Source organism: Netta rufina (assembly GCF_964035555.1).
Source record: "Netta rufina genome assembly, chromosome: 14".
Lineage (NCBI taxonomy): Eukaryota > Metazoa > Chordata > Aves > Anseriformes > Anatidae > Netta > Netta rufina.
Genome location: NC_140137.1, coordinates 16,364,525 through 16,379,672, shown reverse-complemented (window position 1 = coordinate 16,379,672; position 15,148 = coordinate 16,364,525). Strand labels below are relative to the sequence as shown.

At 44.9% G+C, this 15,148-nt stretch overlaps 1 protein-coding gene across 17 annotated transcripts in view; it reads right to left on the bottom strand.

Moving 5' to 3' along the window:
* Positions 1 to 309: 309 nt before the first annotated feature.
* KLHL3 (kelch like family member 3) overlaps positions 310 to 15,148 on the bottom strand; it is a 118,471-nt gene continuing 103,632 nt past the window's right edge. For 15 of the 17 annotated variants that reach the window (XM_084295245.1, XM_084295248.1, XM_084295249.1 and 12 more), the window contains 9 exons: positions 14,502 to 14,618; positions 13,384 to 13,533; positions 10,338 to 10,455; positions 9,442 to 9,639; positions 8,553 to 8,654; positions 6,788 to 6,916; positions 5,247 to 5,387; positions 4,893 to 5,036; positions 310 to 4,713 (listed from right to left, as the gene is read on the bottom strand). In XM_084295245.1, coding sequence (XP_084151371.1) covers positions 4,685 to 4,713; positions 4,893 to 5,036; positions 5,247 to 5,387; positions 6,788 to 6,916; positions 8,553 to 8,654; positions 9,442 to 9,639; positions 10,338 to 10,455; positions 13,384 to 13,533; positions 14,502 to 14,618 — 1,128 coding nt within the window. In that variant the 3' untranslated portion in view covers positions 310 to 4,684. The remainder of the gene's footprint in view (positions 4,714 to 4,892; positions 5,037 to 5,246; positions 5,388 to 6,787; positions 6,917 to 8,552; positions 8,655 to 9,441; positions 9,640 to 10,337; positions 10,456 to 13,383; positions 13,534 to 14,501; positions 14,619 to 15,148) is intronic. The other 2 variants (XM_084295241.1, XM_084295240.1) reach the window with 2 other exon arrangements.

The following is a 15,148-nucleotide window of genomic DNA, read 5'->3' as shown; positions in this document are numbered from 1 at the left end:
TTCTTTCATCCTTTTTGTAAGCGCTCATCCCAGAAACTCAGCTATTTTGAGGAATTTCAGTGGTGGCCTGGAAAGCCCAACTCTGGTGAGTCGCCCCATGCCAGGCAGCCCCATCTGTTGTGCCTCCAGCATTTGGGGTGCAGGAGAATAAACACATCCCACACACAAGGACAAACTAAACCCAGAGTCTGTAATTGTATTAAAGAGGAAAAAAAGCCCCATAGAGTGATGAGAATGTCCCTTGCTGTCAGAAGCTGACAAAATCAAAACAGACCCAGAGGAGTTGTGTTAGGCTGTTTTTTATTCAAATTAAAGTACGGGGAACTACAACGTGATTTTGTTATAATGTAAATACGTCAGTGAAGACCAGTCCCTGCATTTTTCATCACACTGGACAAGGCAGCTGTCAAAGAGAATTGCTTTGCAACGTCCTTCATCCTTCACACACACAAATCTTTTATTAAAAAAATGAGCTTCAACCATCTTATACTGACTTATACTGTCAGCTGTTGAACCAACAAAGTCTGCTTTACAAAACCCAAGAATTCCACACCCAGGTAAATTATACAATCTTCTATTGTTCTTAAAGGTTTCTGTTTTGTTTTAATACATAAAAAGTACACGTTAAAATTCTCCACATTTATTTATCGTCACTGTAGAGGAAAATTTATAAACTCAGAAATAAAGATAAAGGCAGAGGAGGGAAAAAAATTAATTCATTCATTTCCAGACTACAATGTCTAACATCCTCCCAAACGTTGTAGCTTTGAGCAACTGATTATGGGTACGTGGATGTTATTTATGAGCACAATGCCAAGCCAAGGGGGCAACTGCTCCAGTACAACATTTTATTAGCAACGAATCCCACAGGTTAAAAACAAGCTGCATTTATCTGCGGAACCATCACGTTAGCTTGATGAATTAGGCATCACACATCACTGGATATTAAGGATTTTTGTCTCCAAACATTGCAAACAAGAGAACAGTATTAAGCTTTCATGGTGTTGTCATGCAAATGCCGCCAAGTATATTTATGGTAATTACAGTGCTGTACACATCTGTACAAAAAAAGTATTTGGAAAAACTGAATGAACTGGAAATTGGTTTTAATCACCCCCAATTTATCTATTAGGCACAAATGGAAAAGATGGACTTGATTCAAACTTGTTTAAACAACAGATTGCTTGAGGCAAATATATCCTGCTTTACATATGCTTGACTGTTTTGCAAACCAGCCGCGTGTGAGCCTCTTCACAAGCGCATACCCACAAGTGGTGCTGTCGGGTTCTGTGGGTGCACATCCCTGGAGATGCTTTCACCAGAAGAGCAAAGTCCCCTTGTGGAAACCCAAGGCCATAACCCCTCAGTGGGGACAGCAACAGACCCATGCTGAGGAAAGCCTTCAAACTCAAAAAGGACCATTGGGAGGAAGCGGAGGAAGCAGCCTGAATTCTGTTTTAAAGCTTTTACAAAACCTGCAATAATTCCAGTATTTTTGGCAACCCGTGTCGTTGTGTTGTGCATCGCATCCTCCATCCTCAAGCAATGCCATGCTCACACAGGAGAGATGAGAAATTAAACCACCGAGAGACAGCTTGGCCACCAAGCTGCCCGGAAAGCAAACACAGCAGCAGAAAATTAAATTATTGAAATTGGTTTGAAATAAGCTAATAATCTAAGAGCATAGTGGTGACTGAGGTAATGGATTTTAATTTATTCCATAATGTTGAGCCCGATGCTGTCCTTCTACTATGTCAGAATCAACATAAGAGCTGTCCCAGACCCTGGTTACAACATTTCATTGCTTGTGCAGAAAACATACAAATTCACACCTACGTCATGGCCAGCAAAAACTTGCACAGGAGTGTAAGAATTAGATCCAGGATTTAACATAAACGTCATTGATGACCATAAAAAGCAATCCAAAAAATTATTTAAAATTCTTATAAAAATATTTACAGTAAAATTTGTTAGCACTAATGCTACGTTTTCAGTCCTAGAAAAAGGCAATCTTTAAAGGACCTGGCTCAGGTGCTCAGAACGAATGATACAAACAAGGAACAACACACCAAAGACAGACAAATTCAAAAAGCATCTCAAGGGGAGGGGATACAGCTGGTTCGTCATGTGTTACAGTTGTTCATATTGCATAGCTGGAAAACGAGGTGACTTGACTTGCATAACACTGCAACATTTGAGAAGGAAAGAAAGCAACGTGTTTGCTGCAGAGGAGGAATGGCTGCGGCCCGGATCACCATCAGCGATGGTTGGCCAGTGCCAAGTCCTAGCTCTGTCCAGAAAGCCACAGGTCTTGGCCACCAGCATGACTAAATGCCATTTTACAATAAGCAGAAAGACACCAAAAACTGTTTCCCTTATAAGCAAGAAAGGTTTATAAAGAAATGGCTGTCAGGGCATACTTATCCCAGTCAAATAAGAGTCGCTAACTCAGACCAAAACGCTTTGCCTATCCCATTTTATCTCATTCCCACAAGCTGCAGGAAGGGGAACACCTGCTAACCAGCTTTTGGGGTAGCAAATTTCAATCAGTCCCAAGCAAGGCATCGTCTTGCTTACCTCACTGTAAAGATGCACCTCAGGACTCCAATCTGACGCCAGCTCATCTTGGTCACATTCCTACCAACCTCAATAGCTTCTACAGTAAGACCAACCACCATAAAAGAGCAGCACGTTATACTATTATTTTGGCACATTTCACTGCAGATCATAGAACCCAGTGCAAGAGGCTTAAAGGGTACTACAGGAAAGATTAATTTTTCATTATTGTTTTCAAAACCTCTGACCTGACATACAGTAGAAGGCAGATCCCAAGAATAGTACTGCCATTCCTTTGGACAGTTTGCTTTTGTTTGCAAACACAAGAGCATCCAAAGAGGAGCAGGTACTAGCTAACACTCCTCCTGATCAGTCCTCCTCTGTGCAACATGAAGCAGCAAAAGCAAGCGCTGTTTACCCCAAAGTGAGCAGGCACCCATGTTACAAGGACCACATCAACTCAAACACTAAAAGTGTTCTTATTTACAGAACTAACGTACAGCCCTCTTAAAGCTGCACAAGATGATTTAGCCTTAGATCCCCCTGAAATCAAATTTTAAGTATTTTTCTTTTCTAGTGCAGAAGGTTGCCTCGAGTGTCTTTGACAGGAGATCCATGGAGAAATAAACCAGGAGAAGAACAGTGGTAAGTGCTGAAGCTCGACAGTAACACAGGCGGATACGGTTCTGCAGGCCAGATGCCCATGACAGAAAGCCTCAGCTGGTCTACAGGGAGCAAGAGTGAGATAAGCCCTCACGAAAGGCAATATAAATCAAAGTTAAGTGACCTGGGAAAGCTGGGAAAGAAGAGGAAAAAAAAATGAGAAAAGAGTTTTCTTCATCAGTTCACTTTAGCTGAGGAATATTCTGGGAGTCCACTGCTGTACGCAGAAGCAAGTCAGAGCTCTCAAGGAGTCAAACAAAGGTACTTGAAAGCCAAATATCCTCTCAGACAGAAAACTGTAAGAATTCAGGACGTAAACAAGACAACTACAGTGTAGCTGGATCTAGATTTTTCTGTTTTGAGTAATCTTATAAAATCTTCATACTAACAGAACACTTTCAGTGCAGGCAAGATTAAAATACCAGTTACAATGACAGCGATTAGTGAGATCTCCATCCTCTGGAAGCATTAACACATTGCAGGTATTTTACCTTGCTCATTAATCAGTGTTCAGGAGGCAGATGGTTCTCACTGCACGTGGTGTCTACGTTAATGGCACTATAAGATATTTGACACACATATGCTCTATTATGAAATGGCATTGAAATGCTGGACAGAGTTAGAACTGGGGCTTTCAGCACAGCTGGCAACACTAGGGAAACACGGGGGAAAGGAATAGTTTCTATTCAAGCACTATTTGTTTCACAGGAGCAATAAACCATGTCAGAGCAGCACACTTTCTGGGGTTGAGATGTTTTGTGTGGTAGAGTTGCTGAGACATCAGCCCCAGAGAAGGCAGAGCCCGGGATGTCCCAGCATGTACAGGAAACATCATTCATGGCAAGTAGAAAAATCACACGGTATTTATTTCCACCATACGACAAGTATTTCAGGGATACATACAGTAGTCCAGTGGCATATACAAACATATGACTGAGACAGCGTCACAATCAAGCCAGAGCACCCTGATCCAGTACATTTCTGCTGACTCCTTTTCTCAGTTGGTACTCAGAAGTTTCCACTGTCAGTAGTAAAGTCCACCCTCCAGGCACAGTGAGCAAATAGTTCAACCAATGATGTGTACGGAGCATCAGTAGTGAAGAAATCCAGAAGTGTTCATTTTTTACTCACATGCCCAAACGTAGCAGTTTTGTTTCACACAAGAAATTCAGTGCCTGCAGTTCAAAGCACAGTGTTTATCCCATGACACAAGCCATTGAGAAAAACAGTTGATTGCACCACATATAACAAGCAACACCTCGTGTCTAGCATGGAACACGTCCCCAGAGGGATTTTCACTTTGCTAAGCACTCCACCGCAGAGCAGATGATGTTTGTAACGTATCACTTGTCATGCGAAGACTGTAACAGCAATGAGATGGGTCAAGTCAGAGCTCGGTCATCTTCCCAACACCACCTAGCTGGATCCACTTCACTTCTGCTCCTCGCATTGGCTTCATTGTGTGTCACAATGGTTTGTGAATCACAGCCACACCTGTTTTAAGGGGCAGACACACGGTTATAGGAGCAACTCCTGGGTTGCAATGTGGCTAAGAACACGCTGCAAAAGCTAGGCCACATAAAGCACACACACATTTAAGGTTACAGCTTCAGGAGGCACAGGCCTCAGGTTTATGAATAACCCCACAGTCAAGTCTCCCATGGACTATGTACCTGCGTAACTCCTCCCCGTGCTCATGCTGGTTGGCAGTAGCGTCCACTTGTCCGTGATGGGGTTGTAGTACTCCACGGAGGCCAAGTTGCAGGAACCATCATCTCCTCCCACCACGTAGAGGAGACCATTCACTGCACACACACCTCAAAGCAGAGTGCAGACAGTTAGACGTGGGCTAACTTCTCCCCCACAACATTGCCTGCCACGCTTTGATTCATTCCCTAGCAGATACCTCATCCTCCATTTTTATTACTTTTTTGCAATACCAATTACTTCTATTACTAGCACAACAGCCACATGAAAAACCACAGACAACTCCAACTAAGCACTACAGAAACGTATGCTGTGGTTACCTGCATTTCTTCTACACATATTCATGTCTGCTACTTGCTTCCAGGTGTTTGTTCCTGGATCGTACACTTCCACACTCTTCCTGACTAGGGGACCGTCATGACCCCCAGTGGCATATAGCAGCCCGCTGAGAACACCAACACCTGCCAAACAGAGCCAGCATTAGCCAAATATATTGAGGAAACCCTGTTTTCCAGGGCTAAGTCCTTCTCAGATCTGTCTCACAATGTTTTTTTCACATTTATTTCATCTCTTTAGATTGACTTGCTCTCTCTTCCCTTTGGCTTTCCAGACTGCTGCACCTCACCCATCTTTATCCTTACCTGCCTGATATTTTCTGCCATGGGGCAAACTTGCTTTTAGTCTGATTGCCATTTCCAGCAGCTCTATTTTTGCTCTTCCTGCTGCCTTTGTACCACTCAGCATTTGCCTATACTCAGCTGTTAACAACAATTTAATACTTTAAAAAGTCCATAAGCTAACCTAAGCAAGTAAACACTCTAAGGCTTCTCCACCTGAAAAGCCTCCCTGTGCAGTGAGACAGGGGCACAGGCAGAGTGGCCATCCCTGCCAGGAGGGGACTGCCTTTTCCTCCAGCACTGCCTGCACTGGGGTCACCGCCGGGATTTGGGGATGCTCGTCCTCTCCTCCGCTAGATGTCAGCATGGGGACGGCAATGCCTGGAGCTCCGAGCACGGATTTCCTTTCCCGAGCTGTACAAACAGCTCACGCTGCAGCACCGCTTTTGGTGTCATCATCAGCCCCTTCCCGGTGCCTGCTGGAGGGGCAAATGCCGTGCACTTGGGTCACAACCAGAACCTGATGTGCTCAGCTTTCAGTTTGGGAAAAGCAAATTGCAAGCCTACTTGGCAGGCAAGGAAGAGCATTCGTAACACTAAACTTGCTGCTCGTAGTTGTGCTCTCAAAGCAGGACTCAGAGCAGAGTGTTTTGAGCAAAGAAAACTCACTGAAATCTATCTCACTACAGGCATCAAGACTACAATTCAATCCTTTTTTCCAGCCAGCAAAGATACAAAAAAAAAAAAAAAAAAAAAAAAGTTTTAACGGGCCATTTGAGTTTAATTCTGTTGCCTTGACTTGGTCTGCAGGTCAGCCAGTGCAGATGTGCTGCACCAGGAGAATCGGGGAAGATCCAGAAGGAAAATCCACCTGGCAACCCCCAAACGACAGCAAAGAGAAGGCAGAGCAGCATGACTTTCCAGCGAAGCCTGCAGCTGGCAACTTGGAAAGACAACTCTCTGCTTACAAGTGAGATGCATCTGTTAGAAAAGCTACTTAGAAACACTGAACATTATTTCATTAATTTAGAAATTAATTTCAATTTGGCAGATTTTAATGAAGTCAGAAGAGCTGCTGAGAGCTTCCAAGCAATTATGGCTCTTCTCCTCCTCATGGGAGGGGGGAAAATAACAGGTTGCACTTGCCAACCCAGCAATACTGAAGCATATTTTTCCTTCCTTTCCGTGAACAGAGGAGAGCCCAGTGATTATCCACTTTTAAGAACACATCTTGGGGCCAGTACCTGCACCACTGCGCCGAGTGCTCATGTCAGCTACGTAGGTCCATTCGTTCGTGGCTGGGTTGTACTGCTCTACGGTACTAAGGCACTGACGGGACGCTCCATCGTAACCGCCCACGGCGTAGAGCTTACCTGGAAGAGAGAAACATTGGCATTATTAGCTTTACGGCTATGACTGACGGCCCCGAGTGAGGACAGATCCTGGCTGAAGCCCTGGGAGACCTGCCCGAACGTGCTGGCATGTCTGGGGAAAACCCTACTGAAAGGATCTGAAGTAGACTCACAGACAGGCGGGCCTGGTTTTAAAGCTGTAAAAGCTGTCAACTAAGTTAAGGAAACATCACAACAGCAGCTTAATTAGAAGCCAAAAGCCCAGAGGGTTTTCCAAATGACTTGTTGGCCCTGGAGAAGAGGTAATATCAAAGCACGTTCTGCTGATCAAGCGTTTCCTCCTGTTCAGGTGCTACATAACAAGGTGAGCTGTCAAAGGTCGATACTGTACATTAATTACAATATCACATGAGCAATAAATAGGCAATAGCTTCTTAATATAATACCTCCATGGAAACCTAGATCCAATTTTGAAGATTCTGGGCCAAACCAAAACAAACCAATGCTGCTAGGACAGCTGAGGCCAGCCTGCTTACTCGTGCCAAGTGATCTTAAGACAGAAGAAATCCCAGGAGACCTTCACAGCACGGTACGTTTATCCCCCCTGCAACTCAACTCAATGAAACCTGGACAACAGCTACCTAATGAGAATATAAGAGCATTATCAGATGTCACGGGACTACACCATACATGAAACAAGACTGATGCTACACGAAAAACCTCGTTCACACTCATACGCTCTCCTTGTCTCCCTTTACCCCCTACTAGTTTTGTACACAGCTCCACTCACAGCCTCCTCAGGCCGTGATCATCAGATGTTTGCAACTGTGCTCCTCCTGTGCCGTTGCCTGCTCCACACCGTACTAATTGGAAACTGTTATGCCACGCTAAAGATAAGGTCAAACACAACGTTTTGTTTGCTTCAGAACTGATTTTGCTAAATGAAGCAAAAGGTTCCTATCTAAGTTGCTCCTTCTCCTGGATCCCAACCAAGTTGCTCAGTTCCAGCTCGTTCAAGCTGGGTGCTGACACATCCATGCCAACAGCTGCTGCTGCGATCCTCAAAGCGCCCTCCCCACTCACCTCGCCTACCTCATTCCCAGGCTGCCGCAGTATCAGCGTTTGCTATCGTCAGTCCCTGGTCATTTACGAACCTGACTAAGTTATGCCATGCATGCCTGAAAGCCTGATGTCAATAAACACAGGTTTTAGTATTCTTGCCAAACCACCAGCTTGGGGCTGTGGGATGAACTATGCTCCTGTTCTCTCGCTGAGCAGATTTTCTGTGATGAGTGCTTTTTCCACATACTGTCTGCTGATGGCAACAGCGTACACTGCATGACAGTTTGCTTTTATCAGCCAGCAGCAGCTCAGGAAGAATAAGATTCAAAGCTGGCACACACCTAATGGCATGCACAGAAGGCACGGGCTGGTCTCATACAGGTCTGAGGTTCTTGGAAAGCTACAAGTGATTTTTCACCAAGATAAGAAGAATGGAAAAAAGCTACAAAGATTATGTCATATATAATAAATCTTCACCAACTGAAGACAACTTAAAGAACAGATCCTGCAGTTGCTTCCTGCTGCACTTAACCGTTCAGGCCCCCATCTGACACAGTAACATTTGTTTGGTAGAAATGGCTGCTGATGTTCTTACCCTCCACAACTCCAACTCCAACACTGCTTCTTCTTGTGTTCATGGGAGCCACAAAAAACCACTCATTGGTTTTATAGCTATAGGCCTCAACTGATGCCAGACCTAGTTAAAAAGGGGATACACAGGTTTTCTAATTAAAAAAAAAGAGAAGAGAAAAAGATTGGTGTTGCACTTTCATCTGCCTTCCACCTCCTCCCCAGCCTGTAATTCCCCCCACACTCCTACAACCCAATTTTGCAGTCCCTTTTCTTACGGGCTGGGGCCAGCATGTTAACACCATTTCTCCAGCAGCTGGAAAAATTATTATCACATAGACCCTGTCCCGGGACACCAAAGTGGAGCAGAGTCCAGATTCCAAGCCCAAAAGTCCACATTCTTTCAAGCACTATCAAATGTCCACACAAAGGTTTAAAAATTACCCCAGACCCTATTTTATTGTACTCAGCACTAGCTGAGATAGTCAGTTTAAGGCTTAACCAAGTGGCAAGGCTCTACAGCAGAGGTGTCAATCTAAACATGCAGTTTTATGCCAAACTAACTCCCAGACACACATACTCCATAAATGGCCTTGTTCACATTTCATTCATGTTATGCAAATTTTAACTAAAACTGGGAAAAATCCCTTTTATAAGAACAGAATAAGAACGTTCACATAAAGAACAACACTGAAAGAACCGTATCACTACAGGAAAAAAGCCTTGGTGACACATGCTGCAATTACTGAAGGGTCAGAGCGAGCATATGGTTAGGTACAACACAATATGCCCAGTCTCTGGCTCATTCTCTCTAGAGAAATCTGGAGCCTCACTCAAGCTCTGCAAACTTTGCTGGGGGCTCTGAAAACACTGTTTTGGATCAGGCACTGCCTGGTTTCTGTTCAGCCACCTACCTGTGCTGCCATCAAAGCCGCCCACTGCATACAGGAGATCGTTGAGCACAGCTGCTCCTAAAGTGCTTCGTCTCTCCTGCATGCTGGCTATGGAGGTCCACTGGTCCTTCACGCCATCATACACGTCGACAGTGCGTACCCTCAGCGACCCGTTAAAGCCCCCGACAGCATAAACATTGCCAGCCATAAATACAACACCTGGTAAAAGAGGAGAGAGATTTTATGGAGGTTTTACAAACAGCTTAGGAGCCAAGTATCATCAGATGTCTGCCAGGGTGTGTAAGACAGCAGGGAAGAGCAGAACGCGTGCAAGCCTTGAGCATTTTCTGCAGGTTAGGAGCTCTGGAGCCAAGCATGATAAAATACGTGTCATAAGGATAGTGAAATGCACATAAACACACAGCAACAGAAGGCACAGATGGATTTCAGATCTGAATGAAAGGTTTTTCTGAGTCAGAGAGGATACCAAATGGTGATCCACATTCACATCCATCTCATACATCTTCAGATGAACACTCAGCTTACAGATCCATTCTCCCCATCACCCCCTTAGCACAGCAAGGGCCTGACTCAGCTCCTGTGATTTTCACGAGGAAACCAGCTAGGAAAACTGGATGCCTGTGGGTTTCCACAGCCAGTGGGACAGGAGGAAGAGGGGAAACAGAGGAACAATCAGGAGAGAGAGATGATGAAGCAAGGGGACAGGCAGAAACAACTCCTATAAAAGCAGGGCATCCACCTGAATGTGAAGGACACGTGCACAGTGAAAGAAGACAAAGAATGGCAAAGAGCTGTTTGAGGCTGGGGACAGAGAGGAAGGCTGAAGGGACTGAGAACACAACTATCCAGCCCTGAAGAGCTGCACTGGGAAAATGAAGGCTGTAAGTTCCCATTACCTGCTCTGCATCTCCGGGAGGGAAGCTCAGCAACCTGATCCCACCGTTCCTCCTCAAAGTCATAGCACTCCACACTGCGAATGGCTTTGGGTGCTTGCCCGCCCACCACAATCATCACCTGGAGAGGGAAGATGAGAGCTGGGACACCTCAGACATCAGCCCAGGCAGCTGCTCTCTGAAAAGAAACCATCAGCACAACCTGGTCTAGAGCAGCTGCCACCTAAATGCTGCAAGCCCACCAAAACCTTCTGCAGAGACAACTATTTAAGTCAATTCTATTACTGGGGGAGTAAAACTATTTACCTTTTAATACAAACTAAGTGTGGCAGCCCCCATTAACCCTTCCTCACCATTTCCAAAGTGGGCAACCTGCCCTATTTCCCCCCAAAACACGGAATTGCTTTGTACCACGGTGCGTGCACGACTCACTGCAGAAATACTTCTAAGTGAAGAAGATTCCAGCGTAATTTCCACAGCCAGCCCACTCTTTAGTCATTATCTCCATGGTGGTGCTAAAAATAATCGATGCCACTTAGCAAATAAAACCTGACAGCTGTATTGCCACCTGCAGGGAAGATGACACTTGGGGAAATCAGGACTATTAAGACCCAGGGATGCTGGACTGCTGAAGGAAGTGATTTGTCAGCTTCATTAGGGCCTCTGGCTGCGACGTGTGTTGATGCAAATCTAGTAATTAAGCCTTAAATTCCTCACGTTAGGGAAAAGAAACATCTACATGAAGGTAATCAACAGCAAATCTCAGGGGCATAAGAAATCCTCTGCCAGGTCAGTCTAAGAGTCCACCTAGACCCAGCTCCCATTTCTAGCAACAGTGAGCAGAGGACACTGGGGGAAAACAAGACATGGACCACGTGCAGTGTGGTCCTTCCCAGATCTGTCCTGCCTGCCACCAGCAGCTCTCAGCTCGAGGACAGCCCACTGACACATGCACAGGCAGCATCCAAACCTCCAGTATTCATAAATGTCTACCTGTACTTTGTTCTGAACACATTTCCTTCTGCCCCTTCACAACTATGGAAAAGGAGGATTCGTTCCCTTATCACAGGGAACAGCAGGAGCAAACACTGCCCAAGACGGTGTGATTTTTACAAGGCCAAGGAGCTGGAAGTGAGATAAGTGGGCTTCAAATATAGTCAAAGAGCAGACGGTACTGGCTTTAGCCTCTGCAAGGCGGCTGCAGGTAGCTGAGGCGATAAGATCAACACTTGAGGTCACCCCCACCGCAGCTGCCTTAAAAGTACCGGGCCAGACAAGCATCTGAAGTATTGCACGAGTATGAAAACAGTGAACTGCTTGATCTAGGAGGATGGAAACACGACCTTAGAAAGCAAATTCAGTCCAAGTTAGCAGTCTAACTGCTAATTGTGTAACAGTCTCCCATGGAAAGCTACAGAGCTTCAGACAATTACAGACCTGAGGGGTTTCACAGCAGGAATGAGCTCAGAGTCTCTCAGTAACTGGACTGCTGGAAGATCAACACCTTCTCCTATCTCTTTACAGTTAAAAAAAAAAAAAAAGGGGGAGAACAGACCCACAGAAAATTTGGGTTTGTACTCACAGGTCATGCTAAAGAATACATTGAGAACCTCTGAAGTCACTGGATCACTGTTCATTTTTCATCCTTAACTTCTTTAGTCCTTGATGAAGGGTTACGTGGCCCTTCATGATGCCCCCAAAGCTATCTTCTACCAACTCCACCTCAGTGCCAGCAGGTAGAACAGACAAACACACTGACGTGCTCTGCAGAACTGCAATTTCTTGACGAACCTTTCAGTAACTGAACATCTGGACACTCCCTCATAGCACAGATCACACATGCCATGCCACAGAACAGGCTCCCTATTATTTGTCCTTAGAAAAATAACACAGTGTGGTTTTGACATCTTACAATCTCTGAAAAGCTTGTTAATAACTTCAGTGACAGTCTGGTGAGAGACATTACGATGAACTGCATTTATCTCCAGGGCACAGGTTAAACAGTTTCTGTTGTCATTTTCTCCTCACTAACAAAGCAGAGGCCAGAGCATCACATGCCTCCAGGACAAACGCAGGGAGTAACAAGGATTATTTATTCAGTAGCTGCTTTGAGTCTATTGAAATTTGCTTCAGACTTCCTGCTCACATGTCTGGTTGCCGTTGTTTCCTGCTTTCCTGCCTTCTGAGTAAGGAGACAGAAAAATGACAGGCACCGATGGTGATCCTCCCCAGCAGGGCTCCACCACAGCACCAGGAACCCGCAGAAACCTCAGCAGCTCTCCAGGCAGCTGCCTGCAGCCGCTGTCACTGCGGGTCACTGATCCTCAGGCCATAGCTCGAGGAGCAACAGTCCCTCCCCAAACCACTTGTGGCTGACAAAATGTTTTGAGAGCAGAGCCCTGTCCTTAGGAGCAGAGATATTGCTTCCTCTGTGGGTTTCGCGTTTATCAAACTTAATTATATACCCTCAGCGGGTATAGGCAGTACCAGAAGAGGGAGTAAAGCGATTCAAAGAATTAGGAGTAGCATTATTCAACCAAGATCCGTTTTTCCAGCTGATTTCCCCAGCAGGTGATGGCACGCTCCCCTTCCACATCAATGACTTTTGCTCTTTAACAAAACTGATGTAAACTCCTGTTATCTTCACTGACGATATTAAGATCTGACCTCAGCTGATTTTTGCTTGTGTCTGCAGCCCTGCTCAGCCTCAGCAGATGATAGCTGCACATGCATTAACCCCTAGTATCCAAGCAGCACCAATTACTAAATGGCAGGGCCTATTCTCCGAGCAGTTCCCTCCCCGTGCTGCTCACCCAACAAAAGGATTGAGGACTGGCCATAATATATAGGAAATACAGAACACATCCTGCTCTCGGACTTTCCTCTAATGGGCTCAGAGCAATTGAAAAGAAAACAATTAGGAGTTAGTAAAAGTACTGTGGTAAGCACATAAGCTCCTTTCAAAGACAGAAAACGCCACCAGTTATACTGTGAGAGGTGTCACGAAGTGACATTTTCCCTCCTGTTTTTGGAAGGGAACTCAGCTTACCTTTGGCAGGCTAACAGGAGTCCTTGGCTTTGTTCTGGGATTCTTGATCAATTGCCTTTGATCCAGAGGAAGCAAATGATACTTCATGGCCTCGATAAGGAAGTCTTTACACGTGTTGTTATTTTTGATTAAAGCTTCTTCTTCAACTGTCTGAGAACATGCACACACATGACAGATCATTTAAAGTTAAGGACTTGGTATCTCAGGTCAAAAGAGAGCTTTGCATTGAAACCAGAGCTTCTTTTCTGACATACCAATACAGAAAATGCAGAAGACGGAATGCCAGTTCTTTCCCAAGAAACAAATGCATTAACATCCAGGCTCCCCTTCTTCCAGTATCACTAAACAGCACCAGTTCTCCCTCTATTTTATCACCCCCTGTCAAGCACCAAGTATCTCAAGACAGGAGAATTTACCAGGAGTTTGGGTGCAAAATAATTTGAGTCAGAACTTTTAAGGTGAGGCAATATCTGTTACTGGATAAGAAGATACAGTTGAGACAGACATGGGTGCATCTCATGTGTATCAATTTTATTTCAATTGTATTGGTTTTTTTTTAGACATATGTTGAAAGCTTAGCAGTCAAAGAGCCCACCAACCTCTTCTTTGTGGATTCTTGGCTCATTATTGAGGCCCAGATCCCAGGAATTAACTTGTCAAGAGCAATCTCTAAGTCAGACTCTGACTGACAACATCTCACCTGCCAGTCACACAGACCTATCTCCATAGATCCTGCTCCTGCACAGAACACTTCTTAAGCCAAAACTATCACACATGCACTAGGGAAAAAAACTGTACAGCCCTGTAAGAGCATGACCTGAATATTTTCTGGGTGAAAAATCCTGAGATATTTACTTTTAAATGCTTCCATCAAGACTGGCAGGAGCTTAGCTCTCGGCACTGCCAGGCAGAGCACAGGTCACATTTTGTAAGAAGGTTTCTGTGTGCGTGCATGTGTGCACACACAGATTTCAGATTCCACCCAGTTTTTTCATTTTATTCCTGTTTACAGACTCAGCTACATAAAAATAACCATCTCAGAAGCAAACAGCCAAGACACTGATTAAGGAGCTTCCATCAGCTTTAGTGCAATATTAATTACTTTTTTGCAGACTAACCTGTACAAGATAATCTCTGGGCAAAAGGGGCAGGCGAACATGCTCCATCAGCTTAGCCATGTGCTCTAAGCGAGACTCCTTCTCATAATTTATCCAAGAAATAACCGCTTCAAAGACCTACACAGATAAAAATACAATTAATGTACAAAAGCGAACAGGCTTGCAGTCACCTGCCCAAAATCAGGAGCATTGTGATTTCGCAATGTCAAAGGAAGGAGACGCGAGATCCCTATCAAACAAACAGATGAAAAAGTCAGGACAGTATGCAAAGAGCTCAGGCACCACAGTAGCCGAGAGGCGAGCTGACTGTGCATGTTAATAAGCAACTCCATATCTCGATGTGCTGTATCGCTCTCAGAGCTGAGCATGTGTCCAGGACAATCATGCACCTCTTGTACAGTAAGGAGTACTGGAAGGCGGCCAGGAAACTTAATTAGCCTTTTGACATTTGCGGTGGACATTATTCATGAAATCAGCCACAACGATTACTGCTGATAACAAAGATCGCCCCTCCTGGAGCCTGTTCTCATGGCAAGTCGCTGCCTCACCGTATTTAATTCATGCACCAGTGCCCCCCAACCCAGGAAACCCACAGGACAGATTCACCCCGCTCAGCACTGCATTTATTTCACCACTCAAAATGCTCA